We start from the raw sequence: 24,275 nt of genomic DNA, 5'->3' as shown, positions 1-24,275 counted from the left end.
TCTGCAGTTAGTAACATAGATAAAATTGCAACTATGTTTCTCTGCCACAAATGTTTTCTTCTACACTATCATAAGTATTCACCAAAGAAAAGTCTCATTTATTCTTAAAGACATATTTAGTGTTTTTATTTCTGTGTATGTATGTGAAGCTATGTGAGTTTATATGCACATCTCATCTCTCTTTTTTTTTTTTAAATCTATGGATCTTTTGAAAGTGCCTCCCACTATGCAGACATCAACACCAATGAGACTTTCCAAATGTATCTTATTTGTGTCAAGCTAACGTACAATTAATTTTCCTCTTATGGGAAGTGTCTTTTTACAACGTCCTACTGACATGTCAAAGTAAACAGTCCACCATTATTAATTCATTAAGCATCCACATAGATGCTATTAATCATGAGGAACTAATGTAGTATTAATGGGTAGCTTGCAAATCCGCAATTGCATGTGGATTTCCTAACAAATTCAAGTTTTCCATGTTTTTTGAGAAGAAAAGAAAAAGAAAATGAAATGAAAGAAAAACCTTTTAGAGAGAAATTAAGGGATGGAAATTTCACTCCTTGTACTACAAGAGAAAAAAAAAATCCTGTTTTCTTTCTTATCCCCTAAAAAGTCTTTGTATTTACACAGTACATTGATATTTGCAACGTGAAGGTTTTCATTTAAATGATATGAAGAAAGCAAAAATCCAAACACCCACGCACACTGGAGAGGTAGAGAATTTTCCCACGACAGGCTGTTTCCTTTGATGCACTGAAGCCCAGTTGGCTACTCGATGCACCACTACCCACACTTGCGGAGTAGGCAGCAACTGAGACTTGCTAGCACCGTACGATCTCAGGTTCCCTCTCAGATCCACTGGGCCAGGTAACGAGCCTGGCTGTGCAGGTCTGCAATCCCAGCTCACTGGGAGTTCAAGTTCAGCTAACAACTTAGGGAAACTCCACCTCCAACCAAAAAAAAAATGGGGGGAAAGGGGCTGAGGCTGCAACTTGTTGGCTACTTAGCCGAATAGTGCTCGCTTAGCCCGTGTGAGTCCCTGGGTTCAATCCCCACTGCTGCAAAAATAAAATAAAAAATGTGTAATTTACATGTCATATTTCAACAATCCCAAAATGAACACTTTTCCCCATGGTATCATCTCTGAAACTGGACTTTGTTTTCAGACAAGCTACCCAGTGACCACATAGCTACCATTGCTTTTTACTAATGCCCAAATCGATGTGGGTTTTGTTTTGTTGGTTTTGTTTATTTGTTTGTTTTCGTATTGTTTGTGTTTTGCAGTCTCCTTTTGAATGGACATAAAAGAAAGAATTTGGGATAAAAATTAGCATCTAGGTAAGTCTAAAAGAAGCCTCATGAACACAAAATAGAAATTCCAAGTGATAAGAACATGCCGAATTATAGTCCTCGCCTCGGCACGTGATAATTGCGCAGGTTACAGTTGCCAATACTTTTGATTCAATGAAATATGGTATTAATTTTGTGATGACTATGGAAAAGCACAGTGTTGTGCATTCACTGCCTTCATTTTAATTCAAACAAATCAAGCTTACAACGCTACACATAGCTAAAACGCTACCACATCAGAAGAACCAATATTTTAATTCTGGGAGCTAACAACTACATCAAGAATACAAAAGCTGCCTTTGGATTTAAGTAAAGATACCAATATAAAAATAAAAAATAAAAGAGTATTCCATATGACTCCAAAGGCATTTTAAGGACAATTGAACTTCCTCCTCTTTGGATGGTTCTCACGCCACACCACTAACAGACCCACGTCCAGCACAGTGTAAATGGTTTAACAAATGGAAGTCAGGGGGTTGTTAAATGGCATCATCTCGATGAAGTTCCTGGCCCTGGTCGGCCTTTCCCGACGCCATGTGCTGATGGTCACGGGGAGAGATGCTTGGCCTGTCTACACCTTCAGTCACGGGTGAAAATTTCTCATACTTCGTCTGTTCAGAATCTAGGAACAGGAATAGGAAATTCGCAACTTGCTTTCGCCATGCATGTTTGAGCATACAGCCGCCGTTTTACCATTTCTCGGGCCTCCCTCTTAACCCTGAGCAAGAGGAAGATTGTAGCAATAACGGATTTACCTTCTAATCTACAGCCGAGGAAATCAAGTCCTCTGCTTCTGCCGTAAAGCCCAGATGCCCTTGGAAATTCTCACGCGGCTCCTTGAGGGACTTTCAGGAATTTGTGACCGCCCAGGATCACGCGAGCATGCCGTCCAGCTGTTACCACCAAAGCCAGCCGGGGGCTTCTACACCTGCCAGACAGTCCTCCTGATTCGGGAAGAGGTTTTTCAAAAATACAAAAACCCTCAGTGCAACTGTAAAGAACAACCAAGTGGCATCTACGAACCATGGACAACAGGACCTGGGTGTGACGAGGCCTGGCTTTCTTTCTCAGGGCACGCACATCCTGTGTCATAAGCCGTGCCAAAGAACACGTATTCAGTTGAAAGAACCTAAATTTAGTCAGTGATTTCCGAGAGTAAAATGTTTCCTTCCTCCTCCGATATTCAAGTTCACAGGACACTTTTCAGAATGTGTTAGAATACTTCCGCAACCAAAAGGCCCCCTAGTCTGCCCTCCCACTCTTCTTCTTTTTCTTTTTTTTGCCATCTGAGGCTATTGTTCCACTCCTTAGCATTGTCTGTCTCAAGTAAAAAAATCTAAAAAAGAAGAAGGAAGAAAGGAAAGAGAGAGAGAGAGAGAGAAAGAGAGAGAGAGAGAGAGAGAGAGAGAGAGAGAGAGAGAGAGAGGAAGGAAAGGAAAGGAAAGGAAAAAATCCCAAGAGCTTCATTCACCCGTCTCATTCCTATCATCTCTTCCCTACGTAGTTTTCCCTTCCAACAATCTTATAGGTCGTATTTTTGGAATCTGGCTTCAAGCACCTCCAGATGTTTAACTCCCTCACCCATGACATCAAGTTCAGTCAGTGGTCCCCATCTTCGAAATTGGGAAAGCTACTTCTTCCTTCTATCTTGTAACTATTGGATTTATGAATGGACATCCTACTTGGGGTACTGCTTTCTGGATCATTAGTACAATTCATAAATATTTCGAACTACATCATGACCGAAGCTACATCATCTAGAGTGGGGGATTTACTTTTAATTCCTGAATTCAACGCGTGGCATCAGTCAGTGCGTTCAACTGAAATTATACTTCTCCCATGACCTGGAAGTTTTGTTTTCATCAAACATCCTCGGAAACACACATTTACCGCCTGTAATGTGCTCATTATCAAGAGAGTCTAGACAGTGGCCCGATGAAAGAGCTTTGTAAACACAGGTTCACAGTAGAAACTGGGTATTCCAAAACACGGCTAAGAAAACTCTTGGATTTGTAATGTGAGCCACAGTAAACAACTAACAGTAACGTCATTAACTCATTAAATGACCAGACCTGATCCACGGTCTAACAACCGCTATGGCTTGAAATGGTGATACAAGGAGATACCATCATCTGCCTACATCCAATATCGGAAATAATTTAGAAAAATAACCGCAAAGGAAAGTCAGAAACTCTTCATGTTCTAGCAGAGAAGAATGTAAGCATATTCAGTTTTTTTCTCATTCAAGTGCTTGAATTATGTCCAGTGGTCCTCTTGGAGGCCTGTGGAACTGAGTCAAGGATCCCCTAGTGATGAAGGGAGAAAAAGAGAGAAGAGAAAATTGCAGGGAAAAAAAATATCTGAGACTTTGAAGAAATTGTAGACCACGGTATTCCATTGCAATAGGGTGGGAGTTTGGAAATCGTGAAAGCTGCTTTTATTTCTTCGGTGTTGACTGTGTGCGAAAGACTTTTACAAAATGTTCTTTTAGTCTTTAAACAACTGCCAACAATCAGAGATTCCATTTACTCAATCCCACGCAAGAGCATTTCCACGCATCGTATCGAATTCCCTAACGGGATCATCAGATCTGTAGTTAAGGTTCCGGCAGAAGCGGCTGCCCCGGAGGGCATGTGCTTGACAAGCCCCCAGTTGCTGTGGTTTGCAGAAGATTATTACACCACAAAGAGATCTTTGAAGGACCCAGGTCTGCCCGACAGTCCATGTCCTTCCCTGTCATGCCTGCCTAAAGGCCAAGAAAGTCAATGAAGAGGGATAGACAATTTCTCCTCTCCTGGCACGAACAAACTCCAGGTTTTGCTGGACGCTTCTGGGCCTGTGTGCACGGCCCCGGGAAGAGAAAGAGGAGAAGTAAAAAGAAAAAGTCTCTTTGTCTTTACTCGGCCGTCCATGACCGGCACTGCATCCAGCCGTACACAAAAGGAGCTTTTCTTTGTTCCTTTCAACAAATGCTGACCGAACACCTCTCTACCCCATCATAAACCGTGGCCTGCTTTTTTTCGAAGTCTGTTGGGCTGGAAGATTGGTTTAATGGCAATCGGATTTTTTTGTTTGTTTGTTTTTGTGATTGCATTTTAATTATTTTATACTGTAGTGGCATTTCGTTTGTATTTTAAGAAATAAAGCTTGCCTGAGGATCAGAAAAGTAAAACAGCCAGACTGGCCAGCCTTACAGACCAGGCAGCAAGGACACACACCTTTAATCCCAGCAGCCACACTAACTTGCCAGAGAAAGCAGGTGGTAGTGGTGCACGCCCTTAATCCCAGAACTTGAGAGGATTATAAGATGGGTAGAGACAGCTCTCAGGCACCGTCTCATTCTGAGATTCCCGGAGGCAGGATCGCCATTTTCGAACTGAGGTAGAGGTAAGGGCCAGTGTCTGGCTGTTCTGCTTTTCTGGTCTTCAGGCTGAACCCCAATATCTGTCTCTGAGTTTTATTATTCATGCTACATTATACTGTCCTATTTAAAATATCCACAAGAGATGGGTTAGCATAGGAGATAAAGAAGTACAGAGATTAATGTGTGCCCTTAAGTTATCCTCATGAAAAGTTTGACCTTCATACAATGAAATATTCAGAATAGATATAAAAGAGAATGTTCCTTTAATGACATGATTCAGCTGTTAAACTGACTCTTACCTGAAGTCTAAAAATCACTGCACTTTTTTGCTACATGAACCAGTGCATTTTCTTCTTAAGTCAGTTGGAGTTGGAGTGTCTGTTATTTGTAACTAGAAGAAACTTATGACAGGGAAAAAGGGAATGTTCAGTAATCTTGAGTACACAAATTAGTCAGTGCAACTCTTCCACACCAAGAGTCGCCTACGGTAGCCATACTTTCAGTTCTGAATGCACGAGTGGGTTAAGTATACAGTTAAAAAAAAAAGGAAAAGAATAAATAGCAAATAGAAGATATAATAAAGCCAGGCAGCGGTGGCTCACACCTTTAATCTCAGCACTTGGGAGGCAGAGGAAGGCAGATCTCAGTGAGCCCAAGGCCAGCCTGGTCTACAGTGAGTTCCAGCATAGCTAGGACTATTACACAGAGAAACCCGGTCTTGAAAAACCAAATATATATGTATGGACTAGATAGTAAAATATCATCAAATTTGGCAGAAGAGCTATGTTCCAGCTACAGGGGAATAGATCACACCTAAAACTGCCACAATTAATAGAACACCAGCTTTTACACCCAATAGCCAATCTAATGGCCGCCTTAGGTCATTTTCCTGCTCAGAATAAAAGGATTATCTTAGAAATGCAATCACATTTTCTGCAGTCATCAGAAAGAAATATTTCTATATTTTATACAATTCTAAAATTTTTAGAAAAGTTTTCCTTCAACATGCTATACACCAAGACTGTAAATGGTGCACGAAGAAGAAAAAGGAAAAGACAAAAATAGCTTTTCAAGTAAAATGAATTCATTTCACATTTCATGAGTCCTCAGTGCAGCACCTTTTGTATATATAGAACAGTGACATGAATAACCAGCTAGTTGGTGGTTTCCTATATGGCCACATGTAAAAGAGCCAACAAGGCCTAAAGCAATTGGAATCTTCTCTGAACATGTACACCCAATTTGTACAGGAGACTCATACAAAGTAACAGGGCTGAGATTTCATTGGAAAAACTGCCAAGTCTGAGTCCACCCCGGACCACGCAGTGAGATCCAGTCTAACATAGGCTACAGAGTGAAACATTGTTTCAAAAAGGAAAGGAAAGGAAAGGAAAGGAAAGGAAGGGAGGGAGGGAGGGAGGGAGGGAGAGAGAGAGGGAGGGAGGGAGGGAGGGAGGAAGGAAGGAAGAAAAGAAGGAACAAAAGGACAAAGAAACCAAGAAAAAGAGAGGAAAGAAGGAAACAAAGCCAGACAGCCCACACAGTAGACGGTCTGAGGAAAATGAAACATTTTACCACCATCTCCTCAACCATATGAACCTTCTCATGAGGAGGCTGATCCGAAGCTCTCCAACTTTTATTAGCGATAAAGATTATTTGGCTAGGATCATTCACGGGAAGGCAAGATTATAAAGGTCATGGGCACTAACAAATGAATACGTGACCTACTCTACAGTTTCGCAATCATCGCTACCCAAACATGCACATGTAGTCTCAATTTCATCTCGCTGCTCTGCTACAGAACTCTGTTTCTTCACGAAATATTGGCCAAGGTAGCTAAACCACAACAGAGATGAGCTGGCCCAACCTTGAGCCATCTGTCCTCTGCCTGACCCAAGGGATCTAGCTCACTCATCGCCTCATGTTTCCCAGGTCCTCCTTAAGCTCAATTTCTGTCTGCTCATGCCTAAGCGATACATGCCCTTCCATCTTTACGGTCACGTGAAGACAGATGGGGAAGGGCGAGAGGAAGGACATTTTAGGCAACCGCATGGCCACATTCAGTCTTTTCTCCTCCACAAAACAATCCTGCTTCTTGGCGACAGCAAGAAATAAACTTATTTTCTAAGTAGAAATCCGAGTCATATATTTCATTTAAGGGAAAACTTCACAAAGCCAGGTTGCTGCCTTCAATAGAGGGCAATTTTTCATCAGGTAGCTCTGTCAGGTCCATTTTATTTCACAAATTGGACAGCCGAATCTTTGTGTTCTCTATCAGCCATAAGAAAATGGTATTCCTTTGGCTGGTGATATTGGGCTTTATTTTTGGAGATTCTTTTTACCAAAGATGAGGAAAAAGACCTTGGCAGTATTCAACATTTTCAAAAGCACATGATATTTATAAAGGATAAGGGAAGCACAAAACTTAAAACATTTGGTAGATATTATTTTGTGAACCTTAGACTACCTTTGAAACAAATCAGAGGTGCAAAACACAAATATTTATTGAGTGCTTGCTATGTGTAAGAAGCGGAAGTGGATAGTTTCTATCAGTCCTTAATAAAGATGAGAAAACTGAACACAAGTTCCCTGGTCACTTCATACATTTGCCCCTGGCAGTGCTTGCCACAGGAGGACTTGGAATTGTCTTTTCCAGAACTTAGAAATATACAAGAATCCTGCTCCTTGTTTTCCAAGGCGAACATATCTTTGTAACTGAATTAGACAAAACCACCACGCACACACAAAAAGCCATAGAATCATATGAATTATAAGCACAGACACAAAAACACATGAAACAGTACTAACTGACTGAAGTCTAGCATGCCTTAAAAAGGAAACATACAGAACTGAGGTTTATTTCAAAGTTATGAGTTTAGTTCAGCATGAGGAAATCTAAAGAAGGTTAAAGACAGTCCTGTTAAATGGCAAAAAAAAAAAAAAAGTCAATTTCCTGGATCAGGCCCTTTTGTCCACTAGGGAATAATGAGAAATACTAGCCTAACTATCAGAAAAGGAATATACATATATATATGCATGTCAGGTGACGCAAACTAAACCCACTACTCCTCACGGTAGCAACAAGAAAATGTACACCTAGTATCACTGATTTTAGTCAACATCATGCTGAGGATCCTAAACAAAGGAGAAGCAGGGAGGGAGGGAGGGAGGGAGGAAAATGTCTAAATCTTTCTCAACTTTATGATTAACTCTCTAAAAGTCTCAGAGAAGCTACCAAAAGTCTATTGACAAGTCTAATCAAATCTAGTACAACTATAACAAAGATTGCTTTTGTTATCAAAAGTTGTTGGTCTTGGGGTTGCAGAGATTGCTCAGCAGTTAAGAGCACTGACTGAGCTGGGTTCGATTCCCAGCACCCAGTTGCCAGCTCACAACTGTCTATGACTCCAAGATCCAACCCTTTCACACAGACATACACGCAGGCAAAACACCAAAGCACATAAAAAAAAAGCCAATTATTAAAACAATAAGTTATTTTTAAAAAGATTTGTCAGCCTTTTATTCATAAATACCAGGAAGTAAATATCTCAGACTGCGCTGGCCATATGATTTCTCTAGCAGCTACTCAGCTTGCCCACGGCTGCACAGAGATAGTCAGTGACTCTGCGTGCCCGAGTCAAGGCGGCTGAGTTCCAGCAAAACCATGGTCACACAAACAGAGAGGTGGGCTGCACAGGGTTCACTAGCCACAGTTTGCTGAGACTCTACAGCACGTGCACACGCACACGCACACGCACACACGTACAACTACAGGGAGGAGGTAGGGAAGAAGCGAAGGAGGAGGAGAGGAGACAGAAAAGAGTTATTTCAAGCAACAAGAAAATATAAAAGCCTAGAAGTACCTTCCAAAGGGTAATTTGAGTATATGAGTCAATACCTAATTATAAATACTTTCAATCCAACAATTTCATTACTGGAGATTTATTCCAAGTTCGCAGTTCGATAAGAACATAGAGATGTGCACGCAAGGCTACTACTGTAAATCTGTTTATCTTATCCATGTTTTATTTATTAACAACATGTCCTAGTCACATTCAAGACATCTAATTTTTGAGATATGAGTATGCATAAGAAGTTATGCATATATATGTATATATATATATATGTTTTATTAGCACTTGTGTCTAAAGGTAGACTTAGGGAAAACTTTCTATACGCCACCACATTTGGCGCCCAACGTGGGGCTATGTCCCTACAGTTTTTAAATGTAGCTACATAAAAACAGGTTTTGGAGGTGAAGAGATAGCTCAGTGGTTAAAGCACTTGGAAAGCAAGCATAAGTGTGGAGTTCAGATGCCCAGAACTCAAAGAAACACCCAGTGAGGACGGCGGCTCTCCTGTAATTCCAGCCCTCAGAGGGTGGGGAGAAGAGGATCCCCACCGTACCAAACTGGTCAGCCAGGTCAGCCAGGCCAGCCGCACTCTGGCGCGCTCTGGGTTCAGTGGAGAGACACTGGCTCCGTGAATAAGGTGGAAAGGGATCAACTTAGACTCATGTTGTCAAGTTTGGTCCTACACACACACACACGCGCACACACACACTTGCAGCCAGACACATGTAAACACATAAACACAAACACCCCATACATTCATGAGGAAAAAAATCAAAATTTGTACTTTTTAAGAGAAATGAGCAGAGTTCATCTCTGTTCGACAGTTTGCTCTCAATTCTATCAATTCTGAAGCAGCTCAAAGGCACCAGAGGTTCTCAAATTGTGGGTGGAGATTTCTTGGGCAAACCTCTAGCTCAGAAAAATATTTATGTTATAATTTATAACAGCAGCAAAGTTACGGTTATGAAGTGGCAATGGAAATAATTTTACGGTTGGGGGCACCATAACATGAGGAGCTGTGTTAAAGGGTCCCAGCATGAGGAAGGTTGGGAACCACTGTCATAGACAGTGTCCTCCTCAAACAAATCGTACCAACGCTGGTTATAATTTCTATAGTAAGACACCACTAACAGAACACCCAAACACATAACATAAGAATTTTTCAACTGTCTTACAAAAATAAGTACTAGTCTAGGAATTCAGTGCTCAAGCTATTGTTTACGGCTCGACAGCACAGGAATCTCATCTGTCAGGTTAGAGGAAACCCCTGACGTTCTTCGAAACTCTCATTCATAATTTATCGAGACTAAATTTAAGCCTCCTAATAAAAAATATAAACTTATGTGATTTAGATCTATTTATGGGGAAAATACATTTTCCTCACAATTAAAATAGGCTTCTAATTATTTTGACAGTGGTTTCACATTATATAAAATATACAAATTGCTGCATATTTAATAACCATGCACTTAAAATTTCAGAAAATTGAAGATGGAAAAGAAATATAATTCTTCTCAGGTCCCCAAAATTCTTTGTGTTGCTGAATACATTACACAACATACTTTACAGTTATCAAAAAGAGGGAAAATATGATTTTTATCTTCTCTAGTTTTGAAATTTTTGTACTTTCCTCCTTAAATAACTTCCTCCGAAAGCTTAACATAAAAATTAGACTCAACACAAACACCATCTTGTCCAGCAACAGATGTTTCCAACTTTTGGCAGGGGTTCCACAAGCACACATGAAAATGTGTATGTGCACACGTGCGCATGTGTGTGTGAGCTCGTCATTGCTCCAGAGGTCACGGGAGAAAAGCGAGTGGCCTAAAAGCTAACTTGGAAGATAACAGGAACAATATGACAACCGTGGGTCGTCCAGAGTTCTCCAAAATGATGTCAAAAGACGATGAGGCGTGAAGGACATTCTGCAAGCCATGAAAATTCAGGAGGAAATAAGAAAGAAAAGAGCTTTACCTTGAACACAGTCGACAAAGAAGTTTCTTGATACAGCATATTGGCCAGTAACTATCTCTGTGCTCTTAAGCTCCATCAAGTGCTAGTCAACCTTCTGAAGCAGAATTTACCGTGGCATTATCAAGTCAAAAAGCAACAGCCTACAATGGGCTTGTCTTAAGGAAATCGGGGAAACTAAAATTCAAAAAACTTTCTATCTTCTACTGAAACAATTATTTTTTTTTGGAAATGAATATAGTATAGTTTAAGACCGGATAGTCCAAATTCGAATACTGAACTCTTCTTCTTGTCAAATATTACTCTGGGAAGAGCACCACCAAACTCTAGTAGAAACTTACCCTTCAGCTTGAGGTCAACCTTGTGTCTGAGCCAGGGATAAACCCCAAAGCTCGGCATATCTTCAGGAATCGGGTTATTGTCTATCCAGCCGTCACAAGCAAACCGGAAGAAATTTTCACAGGGATCCACAGAAAGATTTACTTTGCTCATGATGGCAGCAGCTGTTTAAAAAGAAAATCATAGGATTAATGTCAAGCGTTAGATACTGTGCACTGATCTTTTCCAAATGAAACAACACAAAAAAAAAAATCCTATCAACCAGTTTCCACACCCTGGCTTCAAATATCTCTCTGGATGAACTTCACCATCTAAGTGACTGCCGTCGGAGTGTACAGGAGAAAGCCGGGTGAGATCCCTAACGTGTTTGGGGTGTGGAACTAGAATATAAATGCAGCAACTGTCGGCCTTTCTTCCATCCAACGGAGTCCCCTGCGTGCTAAATTGGCTGCGCTTCCTCTGGAACAATAAAGTCCATTGGCCCTGGCAATGTAATTTCATTTTCTTGAAATGACTGCCAGCCTCAGAGCCATTCTCCTGCCTCGGCCTCCCAAGTCCTGGGATTGCAGGTATGAGGCACTACAGCTGCCTGCATCTATGACCTTTAAGGAATTACTACAAAATGAGAAAAAGAGGAGGTTCCAGTATTCCCAGCACTCACCTCTAAACCGTCTTCCAGCTGCAACACAGTTGCTGGCTGCGGAGATGCGCACCATCCGGGGTTTTAAAAGACTGCCAATATTTCAATGACATTGGGAGGATGGCATTCTGAGCAATTTTTGCACCTTAATTAATGCCAGAACACATCTCTACTCAAAGTAATGAAAATGCAATGAGTTTTCGGCTAAATAAGAATGAATATCCCACCCCAGTACAATGGAAATAAATGGAGAGACGTCTGTTTTGGTTATGGGAGCCGCTCCGCCAGCTGGATGATGCTTCCCTGCCTACCCTTTGGATGGAAAAACCGCTGCTTGGAGTCATGGAAATGAATAGGCAAACACCCCTCTTTTTTGTTTCATTTTTCTATTTTTACACAGGGTCTCACTATTTGATCCTAGCTGGCCTAGAACTTGATGTATAAACAAGGCTGGCTTCTCACTCACCGTCATCCTTCTGCCTCTACCTCCTCCCTGCTCGGGACTCCAGGTAGGAGCCAGCATGCCCAGGGCGTAATTTCCATAGGACTTCGAATTCTCACCATTTTCCAACCACTATCTTTTTTTTTTTTGGGGGGGGGGTGGGAAGCCTGATTTGAAAGTGTGATAAATTTCAAGTTGGTTTAACTTTTTTTTCTATTTTTTCCCAGAACTAATTCCACTGTCTCTACAGTTTTAGGACTTCGAATTCTCACCATTTTTCAACCACTATCTTTTTTTTTGGGGGGTGGGGGGTGGGAAGCCTGATTTGAAACTGTGATAAATTTCAAGTTGGTTTAACTTTTTTTTCTATTTTTTCCCAGAACTAATTCCACTGTCTCTACAGTTTGGCTTCCAGCTCCTGTTAATATTCAGAAGTGCTAGGGCACACAGAAGTCTTTCTCCGGGCTTGTAGCCGTAGTCGGTCTGTGCACCCCAGCCGCACACAATATTTACGGCCCCACGGGGAGCTCTCGCACGCACTTTGACTCACACAATGAGCTCACTGCTTCCTGGCTTCCTTCCCCAGCCCCCCTGACCCCCAACTCTTCCCCATCTCCCGGGGTTTTCTCCCAGGGACCGAGGGAAACTGCAAACTCAGCTCTGACCTCTGCGTTTGGAAAGGAGCCCGCAGAGCCGGAGCACTCGTCCCCCAGCCTTGCCGTCCCTCATTCCCTGCTCCCAGGTAAGAGCACGGCTGCCCTTCCTGTGCAGAGCTGGGACTGCAAATTGCAAGGGACCGTCATTGTCAAGACACCAAAACTCCGTTTTCCTACGAGTCCCATGGAGAAAACTGAGACTCTCGTTTTAATATATATAAAAAATATATATATATATATCATATTTTTATATATTTATATATATTTATATATTTATACATATTTCTCGTTATAAATATATACAAAAGCTGTGAAGACGCTGCTAGCTGCGAAGCTCTCAAGGGTTGCCCCTGAGGCTAACGTTGGAAGGGCTCCCACTCGTCTATACGACCCAGGTGGAAGCTTTCCTGCACCGGGACCCGCCGAGGTGTTGGTTTCAATCCGGGCTCAAAGAAACGTTTTGTAAAGGCGTGCACATTAATATTTCTATGAAATGATCCAATCACTCACATTGAACATTTCCTCTGCGCCCGGAACTATATACTAAGCCCTTGTCTGAGCAATAAGGCTTTTTCACAAACTCTAGAGGGTGAGGCTGCAAGAGCCCAGGGGTACCACTCCACGAAATGGGCCGGACCCTCCCACATCAATCACTCATCAAGAAAATGCTCCTGCAGACTTGCCTATAGGCCATGTGACGGAGGCATTTTCTCAACTGAGTTTGTGTACACAGAGATAGCTCAACCCGGCACTACTCACATGCATGTAAGCATTTTGAAAATAAAATTCTGTAAGCGGTCATCTAAAATTGATACTAGATTTCCAGAGCTGGCAGATTTTCAAATTTTGCAGAAGAACGTACACCATATGTAGCCACAGGTGACCGAACGGCTCAGCAATGGCTGGACTGGTACCATTGAAACAAGCGCATTAATATTCCTACAGGGAAATAAATGCATATTCTCATAAATGGAGTGAATAAAGTCTAAAATGGCGTCACATTGGCTGCTTTTGCTTATAAGCCCAGTTTTGCCAAAGGAACTGAGGTTACATTGCTTTCAGGGATTGAGGGTTTTGATGCAGGGGTACTATTACAATTTTTCTTTTCTTTGATTTCCACAACTCATATGAATTTTCAAAAAAATCTAGTCCCATTTCACAGGTCATGAGACTGCAGTTTGAGATCATGGGACCTAGAAGTATCTAGATTGTGTATATTCCAAATCCAAGCCAGCCTATCTCCTTTGTTTTCCCGAAGCCTTTCTGCCGTTCTCATTGCCAAAGAGGAGTTAGGAGAAGAGATCATGAAGACAAGAAAGAAGTGCAAAGTCGTAGAGAGGAGGGATCTCACAAATGACTGCCACTTGCTCAGAAAAAAAAGGCTTTTTACCACTGGTACCTGTACAAAAAAAAATCAGTATTTTCCTAACATCAGAAAGCTATTTACTGCTGTGAACGTTAAAAAAAAAGGACGGCAAGGCAAAACACACTAGGTGGCAGAAGGCGACATCACAAGACATGACTCTGCCCATTTTCCTCCAGTGTGATTATGATCTGGAATCAGCAGCACCCATGAAGTAAGTGGCCTTCCATCCCTAACGTTGTCTAAGCTAAAACTGAGCATTTTTAATTTCTCACATCTGCAAGAACTGCAGCTGTAGAACCTGCCGTCCGATGGTCACGCCTGGCCCCCGCCTCCCTCCGTGAAGCTGAAAGGGCCAGGCGGTCTCAGGACCCAAGGGAATCTGTATAACGCTTTAACGTCCATGCTGCTTTGAGTTAGAAAGGTGAAAATATAAATCAGTACAGTGACTAAGCCAAGGAGCCTAGAAAGCAGGCTGGGTTTGAAGTCTGCAGCCTGGAAAATCTGCCCCTCACTCACGATGAGACCCTGAGACGTCTGCTCATCAAGGTGTGCCAACTTCCTGGGGTCCTCAAGAAATGGCAGGTGTGAATCTTTTAGCTCACTGTTTGCTTGAAAAGGAAATATTGATCACTTAAGAATGGGCCAAAGGGGGCTGGAGAGATGGCTCAGCGGTTGAGAGCATTGCCTGCTCTTCCAAAGGTCCTGAGTTCGATTCCCGGCAACCACATGGTGGCTCACAACCATCTGTAATGAGGTCTGGTGCCCTCTTCTGGCCTGCAGGCATTCACACAGACAGAATATTGTATACATAATAAACAAATAAATATTAAAAAAAAAAAAAGAATGGGCCAAAAACGGACTGAACACAACAACCCCAGAGTGCTGCTGTGGCCCTCGTGAACACAGATCCAGCCTCACTCATTCGGCCCCTTCCTCCCTCGCAGGAGAGGCACTGATCTCAGAACAACCGTACGTCCTTGTGAGGCTTTTCACATGGTTCCTTGATTATGAGCCAACATGGTTTTTTACGACCATGTCAATACCGAGAAGCACAAACTGAGCACAAAATAGAGGTTGACGTGTGTGTGTGTGTGTGTGTGTGTGTGTGAAAGAGAGAGAGAGAGAGAGAGAGAGAGAGAGAGGAGAGAGAGAGAGAGAAACGGGTTCTTGTTTTTTATTTTATTTTATTTTTTTTATTCTTTTTTAATTAAAATTTCCAACTGCTCCCTGTTTCCCATTTCCCTCCCCCTCCTCCCAAATATTGCCCCCTCCCCCCACTCCCCTCCCCCATCCCCACTCCTCTTCCCCTCCCCCCACTCCCCTCCCCCTCCCTCTCGATACTGAAGAGCAGTCCAAATTCCCTGCCCTGCGGGAAGACCAAGGTCCTCCCACTTCCATCCAGGGAAACGGGTTCTTGTTACGTAGCTCTGGCTCTCTTTCGGAATTAGCGATACAGATCAAGCCGGCCTTGAACTCGCAGTGAACCACCTGTCTCTACCTCCCGAGTCCTGAGGTTAAAGGTGTGCACCGTCACAACCAGCAGGCTATGAAGCCTTTCCCAGCTCAATTAATGCTACTGCTTACCACCTAAATCCTGCTTTTTCCCACAGTGCATCTCAAACGCACGGCTACCACAAAGCCTTCAGGAAGCCTCCCAGCTCCTAGATCTTCGCAATCTCCACCTCAAGTTAAAGCAACATCCTCTCTCGCCTGGCCTGCTGACTGCAACCTCCTTTCTGATCGTGTTTTCTGCATTTCTCCCCAAAGCCAAGGTATCTACAGAAAGACAGCTGTTGCTACGTCGAGACAGTTTCTGTCCATGCATCTCAGTGCTGTCCTTGAACTCACTCCCAAGTACTAGGACCAGGAGCTCGTGCCACCACAGCTCGCTGGCATGATCTAAATTAAGAGCTCATATGTTTTCTCCCAAAACTCCCAAGAAACTCTTGAGAGCACTAAAGGAAGTCCCAAACCCATGGCACCGAGGTCACCTACAGAACCCTTCCGCCTGCACGGTGCCCCTCACCCAGAAATCGCTGCCGTCCTTCGAGCTCATTCCTCTATGGCGCCTTTTGCCCAAAGGAAAGCCCTTGCCTCAGTCTTCACATCCCCATTTCCCTTCTCATTATTCAAGGTCTTTTTGAAGCTCCTACTCCCAGAACCTTCAATCTGGCCATCCTATCACTTATCAGCACATGGGTCTGTTTGGATATTTTCATTTTCTGATCATATGTTTGTACGTTGTGTGCCTTCTACGGATTTTGATTTTCGTTTGTTTTAGCGTTGTTTTGAGACAGGGACTCGTGTAATGCACACTGGCCTCAAACTTACTGAGTGGCTATGGACGGCCATGAACTCTTGATCTTCTGTCTTTCCATCCAGAATACTGGGATTACAGCCATGTATCACCATGTCCAATTTTTGTGTGCTGAGAAGTGATCTCAGAGCATCATGAATGATAGGCAAGTACTCTACAAATTGAGCTACATTCTCAGACCCCTATGTGTGTGTCTGTGTGTGTCTGTGTGTGTCTGTGTGTGTGTGTGTGTGGTTTTATTTTTTCCTCTCTCTAGCTATGTGTTGTGATACAAGCCTAACCATATATAAACCAAAACCTAACTCAGTCCCTGGCATGAATAATAACTATTTGTTGAATTCACGCATTAATCTCTTCTCCTCCTGTCAAGAGGAAAATCCTGCATGTTTAATTGCCCCATGAATTTCTCTTTGGAAAATGCCCCCTTAAAGAACTTGGGGTGGGGCTAGAGGCAGGGATTTGGCTTCTTCAAATCTAGGCCCTAACTGAATTCTGGGGACGCAAGCAGGATTTACTAACTGTGTGACAACCAAGACAGCTTTAAGCACGAATCTTTGCCTTGGTGTCCTCACGGATACATGGTCTTGTCAACTCCTAAGAAGTTCAACTTGCATCGCAGAACAGATGAACCCAAGAAGATCCACAAAGTCTGCTTAAGACAAAGAGGGATCTGTCCAGCCGAGTCCTGGGAGGCCCACGGTCCCTGTGTGATTTAAGGGAGGACGTCCTGGTTTGCAAGCCCTTCCCAGAGTTCCTTATCGTGAGGGCTGAAATGCTGTACAGCTCGGCTTTTACAAAGAAAACAGGAAACCTAATCTCCACTACTTCACACCAAACCTTGAAAGTAAACTTGAAATACCTTCAAAATTGCATTTTGTATTTGGTCGACCTCAAGCAAACGGAACACTAAAAATACTACCTGTTTTCTCTTCCACTCCCCAAGGTACCAAAATTATAACTCGACACAGGGTGGAAAACAGACTTACCGGCTTCTATGCACTCTGGCTTCAGACAGTACTCCTGTTTAGCTTGGAAGCTTAGGAGGCCTTGACTCACTGCAAAAACAGACCAAAATAAATGATTGACTTGTGGCAGACCACCATTGAGAAAAATCCATCAGTTCACGTTTCTCAGTATTGACAAGGTAGTCAGAAAATCAAGTTGGCTCGAAACCAAGGAAACACTTTGATGAATATGTAGACGGCCTTGTTAGGACTCATGGTTGTTCTACACGCCACTCCTATCCTATGAGGAAGGAGTGGGTAGAAGGGGAAAAAATGGAGCTGCATTGAGGAGTCACAAAATGAAAACATGTCTTTAGTCTCATAATGTCTTTAGGTACGTTAAGATTTTTGTGTCGGGCCACATGCATAGCTATCTTCGACTACATGTGGGATGCAGGCACAGGCTGGACAATGGATGCTTTTGCAAAAGCATAGAAGAATGCACTGGTTTTGAACTCCAGGTAGAATCTGGACATTGGCAAATGTGAGCCTTAAATCTAAAAGCTTTTCGAAATCCACGTTTTTCCTCCATAGCCGGAGAAATGGTGAGCCATTCATTATCGCTGTGCTCCGTGAACGAAAACAAGGGATCTTTGAAGATCTGGTCATGAAGAAATGGACAAGGGGGCTGAGAAGCGCAATCAAGAAACCTTAGCGTGTTGATGTTTCTGCTCGAGATGCAGCCCTGCAGGTCACCTGTCAGTGTGGCATGTCTTATTATTTATGAACCCACATCCTAAGAGGAGTCTGCTTTGTCTTTGTTCTTTTCTCTGCTCCCATCCTCCAAACAGTCTTTTTATCTGTGCTCCATTATAGATTCAAGAAACCTGCCTACAGAATCACTCGGGATTATTTTCAAAAGAAGTCTTAAAACCTGAAAGGAGTGGGAGTTTTCCTGCAAGAAAAAAAATATGTAAAAATCTATAAACAGCATAAAGATCAGTACAGGACATTCTAATGTACCTTGATGGTAGATCTATGGGGAGTTCTTCCTCTTTGTCAGTTTTTACATATTTACCAAAAGTTCTTTTATGAGCAGGTGGTATTTTTTATGAAGGAAATCCAAATTTTACTATAAATAATAATAATTTTATTATTCTAGATAACATGTTCTTGTTAGTAGCTTTATTTTTAAAATCTTATAAAATGGCTAAAAAGCTATCCTTTCTCAAAACTTTGCTGAAAGAGGTGGGGAAAATCGGGAATTCAAGGACAACGAAGAATCTCACTGCAACTTTCAAGCCAGTCTGGCTTGTAAGGACTTCAAGCTCACGTCAGTTCTTTTCACCTGACAGTGTATATGAGGAAGGTTTTGAATTTACTTAGTTGGGACACACACAGAGACCGTATCACTCAAAAAGAGAACATTATGTCCACGTGGATTAAAGTCCTGGAAACAGACAAGGAACAAGAAGCCCAAATTAAAAAAAAAATAATAATAAATGAAACGGAAATGAATGAAATGGAAAACAGTTTGCTATAAAGCAATCAGACATTACTTTTAACTCTTTAGAAGCTTTTTGAAAAAGTCAAGCAGCAGTTTAGCTTCTCAACTTAGAATCCCCCCAAAGATGCGCTGGAGATATCCACAGATCATGAGAGCAAGAGTAAAGTCAGTAACACAGCTCAGTGATAGAGTATTTACAACACATGCGCAATGTCCTGATTTCCACTCCCGACACGGAAAAAACAAAACAAAACAAAACAAAAAAACAGAATGGAAAGCTTGAGAAAGACCATACAGCTGAGAGAATTGTCACCCAAGTACTGACTAGAACCCACAAACCAGACTGAGGTCACTTCTTCCTATTTCTGTGAAAGGCCTTTGTTGATGGGAGAGGGAGCGAATCAAGGATCATATGTTATGATCTATGAAAAGTATAGAAAATTCAAGCTTCATTATCGAGAAAATTTATCTTCCTGGCTCCCACTCGTGCCCGTTTTGTCTAGGGATGCTTTAGTGGTACAGTGAAAAAGAGTCCTCCAACAAGGAAGGTATGGCGATGGGGCCAGAAATATTTACTCTCATCTGGTCTTGACAGGGAAAGCTTGCAGAGCACTGCATCTGAGAAACAGATTTCAGGAAGGAAGGAGAAGGAAGGAAGAAGAGAACACTTGAAATGGTGTGTGGGTCTATTGCTATACTTGATATTTTTAAATCCCCTGGTTCTCTGAAAACACCTCGGACCACTGGCCGTCATTCTTTCTGTAGATGACAAAGCCAAAGGAGAGGTGAGGCAGGATGCCAGGCATCGTAGACATACGACTGAACACGGACATGCAGAGCGCACACTGCGATGTCAACAAAGAAGAGCCTTCCAGGGAAGATCATAACTAGAATGTTGTCATGAAGAACATGGTTTTTCAGGCATTTAGCAAGCAAGATGCAGAGTAGGGGTTCTTGGGGGCAGACCGTGGAGAAAGATGTGCAGGAAACCATTGTGCTGAAATAGTTGGCAAATATATAAAGGTTCTTAGGTAGGCATGGCGGTACAGTCATGTCATCCCAGCATTCGGGAGGCAGAGGCAGGAATGTGATAGTCACAGCCTGATCTACATAGTAAGTTCCAGGCCAGACAGGGATGCATAGTGGGAACGTGTTATAAATAAATAAGTAAACAAATAAATAAATGGGTGAATGAATGGATGAATGAATGAATGAATGAATGAACATTCCTGACTGTAGACCCTCAGATAGATGCACTCTGAAACAATGTTTCCCAGACTTGCACATGCAAATGAATCCTCTAGTGTCTTGTGAAAACACAGACTGAATCAGTAGATCTGGGGGTGGAGGAGCTCAAACTCTCAAGTGATGCTGATGTTGCCGGTTAGAAGACCGCGCGGAACAACAAAAGAAGAATGAGGTCACACCCTTAGCTGGCCCTGTTTATTGTCCGTCATCTTTAGATGTACTCCAGATGATTCAAGGTGAGAGTCAGGTTACTAGACAAACTGGAAAGTTATCTTTCTTAGCTAGGCCTCCTCCAGAGTAGCGATCCTTGATTTAGTAAAGTTTACTTTACCTAAAAACTTTAGTGTTTGTGTCAAAATTCATTTTCTCAAGAGCAACCCAATTTTGCTCTAAATGATCATCTTCTGGAATGCTATGGTCTCGAAGTGCAATGATCATAAAAGCAGAATTGAAAAAACTTGCAAAACGCTATTAACATCCCTAAAAGGATCCCATATTGAGACTTCATGATGACCATTTGGAGTATGTGTAAACCTAGCCCCTTAATCACTTCCCACATCATGAGTAGTTCCTTGGCATGCCCATAAAATTTCTCCTCCAGTTTAAAATTTCAGAAAGTTGATCATCTAAAGTCAAGTTTGGAGAAACCCCACAATAGTTTTTAAGACCCACAAATTCAGTCCCAAGAGCAGGAGGTCCAGCTTCACCCGAAAGGAATATACTGATCTAATTTCCTAACTCTTCAGCCATAGAAAACATGGAAAGGTGGTTTGCTCTTTTTAGCAGGGATCTCAACCACACAAGCCCAACTCTTTTAAAAGTTAATTACTGGTTTTCTCTTGCCAAAATAAACATGGCCTCCCGCATCCTGTATGTGCCAAGGAATGTTTCCAGGCCTGCTGCATTTCAAAATACACCTAGAAGCTCTTAAATATAGGGCTTGTTTCTAGGTGACCTTCAAGCCAATGAAATACTATGAGTTACATAAGAAAAAAAATAGCCAGAGGTTTGGAAAACCTAAACTCTTGAGCATCCTCTGTCCCTTTCCAACAGGTTTCGTGCTTTCCCCCTCCCAGGGAAGATGCTTTTGTCTACACATTCTCCCTGAGCACAGCATTCTCACAGGAGTTAGGAAAGTGATTGAATCTCACTGCCTTTCAAATCTTAAGACGAAAGCCCTGCTTTCTTTCACATTCATTTTGAACTCTATTAGGAAGGTGGAGTTAACCATTCTGCATCTATCAAAATCACCGGATTAACAAAGATTCAAAGAATCCCATTTAAGGGCTGATTTATCTTTTGTGAACTGTACTTTGTAACTTGTTCAAGCGAACATGAACTAAAGTCAAACGAAAAGAAATTCTAGTGTGGCTGTTCCCTCACAAAACCAATGCAAGTATCTAACCATGAATTCATAAACACTCAGTGTGTGAAATGCAATACATAATGTCCCCCCTCGGTGCAATCGAACCCACCAGCCATTCCAAACCACTTTCTAACCCGCTTTGTCTCCTGGACTATATATTTGGTGCTTTAAAAAGCCTCCTTTTTCACTGACATACCTGGCTGAAACTAAGGGTGCATCTTTATTTTGTAACATACACAAACAGCCTGCATTATGACAAGGGTTTCTAGAATAAAGAATTAGAAAGTTTCTCCGTAGATGCCCAGTTCCTCTGGCCTCTGGAGTTCTGCTTACCTAGGAAGAGCAGTGTGCCCAGGACCAGGGTGCCACCAACAAACAGGGCCAGTGCAATTCGAACACCTCGACTGGTGCCCTTTCCGGTCTCCATGGTGCTCCCTGTTTCTGCTTCCATCGGAGAAAAGACTCAGAAAGTCCCTTTTCGTGGTTTGGTAGCTGGTCTCAAGAGTTTGTCAGGCGTTGACATCCAAGACTCCCCTGCTCGTCTGCTAATACACAGCTTTAAAAATGCCTGTCGGGAAACTTCCCCTCGACACCCTTTCTTAAATAATCTTTCGCAAATGAAATAAAAGAAACTCAAAATATTGGTTGCCTTGGCTCTCCCTTGACTAGACAAAACAAACAGCAGTTGCTTTATCTTGGTGCGCTCTCTCTCAGCAAAGTCCCTCAAGCAGTTGCTTGGCAGGCTTTCTGCTCAAGCGTTCCGAGTATACAAGTCTCACTAGGTTGCTGCACAGATGTTTTAGCTATTGAAATGTATAGTCACTTGGGGAGGGGAACGCACAGTTGTCTTTATCAAAACGGAATTTGCAACCTCCTCCTAACCATGATAAGTTAGGTGGCAAGGGCAGTCTGCAGCCACTTCAAGATCTCAATTAGTCACGTAATTCTGCTACGCCAGTCACTCTCCTTGTCTGAACTGTCGTCCTCAAAAGCTACTCCTTCAGTATGCTAGTCCCCTTTTAAAGCCTTCTAAGAGTTCCTAGGATATCCTGGAGCGTTTTATTTTAGGAACTCTGTGTACGATAGCATGTGCCAAAACTCAGTCAAAGTCCACTGCAGTGCAAAGTAGCAATTAAGACAACCTACAGAGACTCTTGGTTTGGACTAGAGCTTTCTATTTATTTTTTTCTTTTCTTTTCTCTTTTTTTTTTTTAGGAAAAGGAAGAGTACTCTTTGTGGTGCCAGAATTGTTCAAAATGACAGGTAAGTATGTGAATCAGGCTCTTTAGCAGCCACGAAAGATACAGGAAAAGCTTTTCCCCGTGTGTTTTGATGAGCACACGGCATCCGTGTGTTCCGTTCTCTAGTTCCTCCCAGGCAGGCCCTGTTTACGATGTTTTTGTGTTTCTTTCAGCAGCTTCCCCAGAATGAATTCAGACTTATTTGGTTCCACTAGAAAGACTGGTTAATCACAGTCTTTGATCATGATCAAATTCAAACTATGAAAAGCTGCTTTCTACATGGGGAAGGGCAGTGGACATTTCAATACTATTGAAATGATGTGAATTTTATCACTTAATGATACAGAGATCATGAATTCGCAGCACAGTGAAATGCTGCTCACCTGTTCCTGTCCAGCCAGAGGTCAGAAGATGGTGGAAGTGTAGGAGGAAGGTTCAGGAACAGTTGTAAACCCGACAAACACCAGAATCCAGCAGATGCCAATGAAGGAGGCACAGCATGACTGTATTGTATATTCATGTTCTTATCTGGCCAGGCTTGGTCAGTCCTTAATCCCACACATTGGGATTCTCCCAGCTTTAAAAATATCCCATAGAGGGCTGGTGAGATGGCTCAGTGGTTAAGAGCACTGACTGCTCCTCCAGAGGACCTGGGTTCAATTCCCAGCACCCACATGGTAGCTCACAGCTGTCTGTAACTCCAGTGTGCATGAAATAAAGTTAAATTATATATATATATGGGATATATAAATTATATATAAATTATAAATTATATATATATAATTATATATATATTATATATAAAGTATATATATGTGGGATATATATATATCTATATATATATATATATATATCCCATAACAGATCTTAACCTTACTTTCTGCTTGCTACATGGCCCCCCAAACTCAGGCAGGTTTTGAGCAATTTAACAACATCCTAGCATGTTGGAGCCCTTCTGTGCTCATTGACTGTCAAACACAATACTTCATTGCAGATGGATTTTCCCCAAGAATGTTTGTTCTTGGTTCCATAATACATCTTAGGAATGTGAGCTTTCTGAGATCAAGGACGGTGTCTGATTTTCAGTGTTTATAGCCTCAGCAGCAACCGTTCCTGGCGTAACACAGTGAAAGAGGGGGGAAAAAAAGCAAGGAAAACGCTTCCTTATTCCTAGTTAAAAAGCACTTTCAAGAACCAGTCCCATTGCGGCCTCATAAGGGGGCAGGGTTTCTAAACACAATCTCCTTGAGCCTCATGGCTTCCGATCCATTTGGAACAGTGACGGTGGGTTGCCAGCTGGGGTCGTAGCCTTCATCTGCCTCCGAGGGTCTACCCATACATCCTTCACAAAGCAGACTTCATTCTTGAACATTAAACATCTGAGTTAAAAAAAAAAAAAAAGCAAGCCCAAAAAAACGAAACCTCCTTTCAATCTTTCAATGATAGTAATAGAAAACTTGATGCTTCTCATTCCAAACTCAGACATGTGTAGGAAAGAATGCATGGATTCATGAAGTAAAAACACAACTCTCGAGATGTTCAAAATAGTTTTCTGAGTCTAATGTAATGTAATAAAGGTTCCTTTTACTCACCACAGAAATTAAAGTAACATTTGAGAGTGGGTGGGATTGATAGAGGAGAGGGTGTGGGTGAATCATTCCTTATAA

General features: G+C 42.2%; 1 protein-coding gene across 1 annotated transcript in view; it reads right to left on the bottom strand.

The window, feature by feature from the left end:
• Phex (phosphate regulating endopeptidase X-linked) overlaps positions 1 to 22,020 on the bottom strand; it is a gene marked incomplete at its 3' end in the record, with an annotated part of 39,299 nt that extends 17,279 nt beyond the window's left edge. Inside the window, exons 1-3 of the mRNA XM_057760796.1 lie at positions 21,701 to 22,020; positions 17,289 to 17,357; positions 10,884 to 11,045 (exon numbers count right to left, since the gene is read on the bottom strand). Of these exons, the coding sequence (XP_057616779.1) occupies positions 10,884 to 11,045; positions 17,289 to 17,357; positions 21,701 to 21,818 (349 nt within the window). The remainder of the gene's footprint in view (positions 1 to 10,883; positions 11,046 to 17,288; positions 17,358 to 21,700) is intronic.
• Positions 22,021 to 24,275: the final 2,255 nt, after the last annotated feature.

Source organism: Chionomys nivalis, chromosome X, assembly GCF_950005125.1.
Source record: "Chionomys nivalis chromosome X, mChiNiv1.1, whole genome shotgun sequence".
Taxonomy (NCBI): Eukaryota; Metazoa; Chordata; class Mammalia; order Rodentia; family Cricetidae; genus Chionomys; species Chionomys nivalis.
Note: the sequence above shows the minus strand (reverse complement) of the source record. Positions and strands in the feature narration are given on the sequence as shown.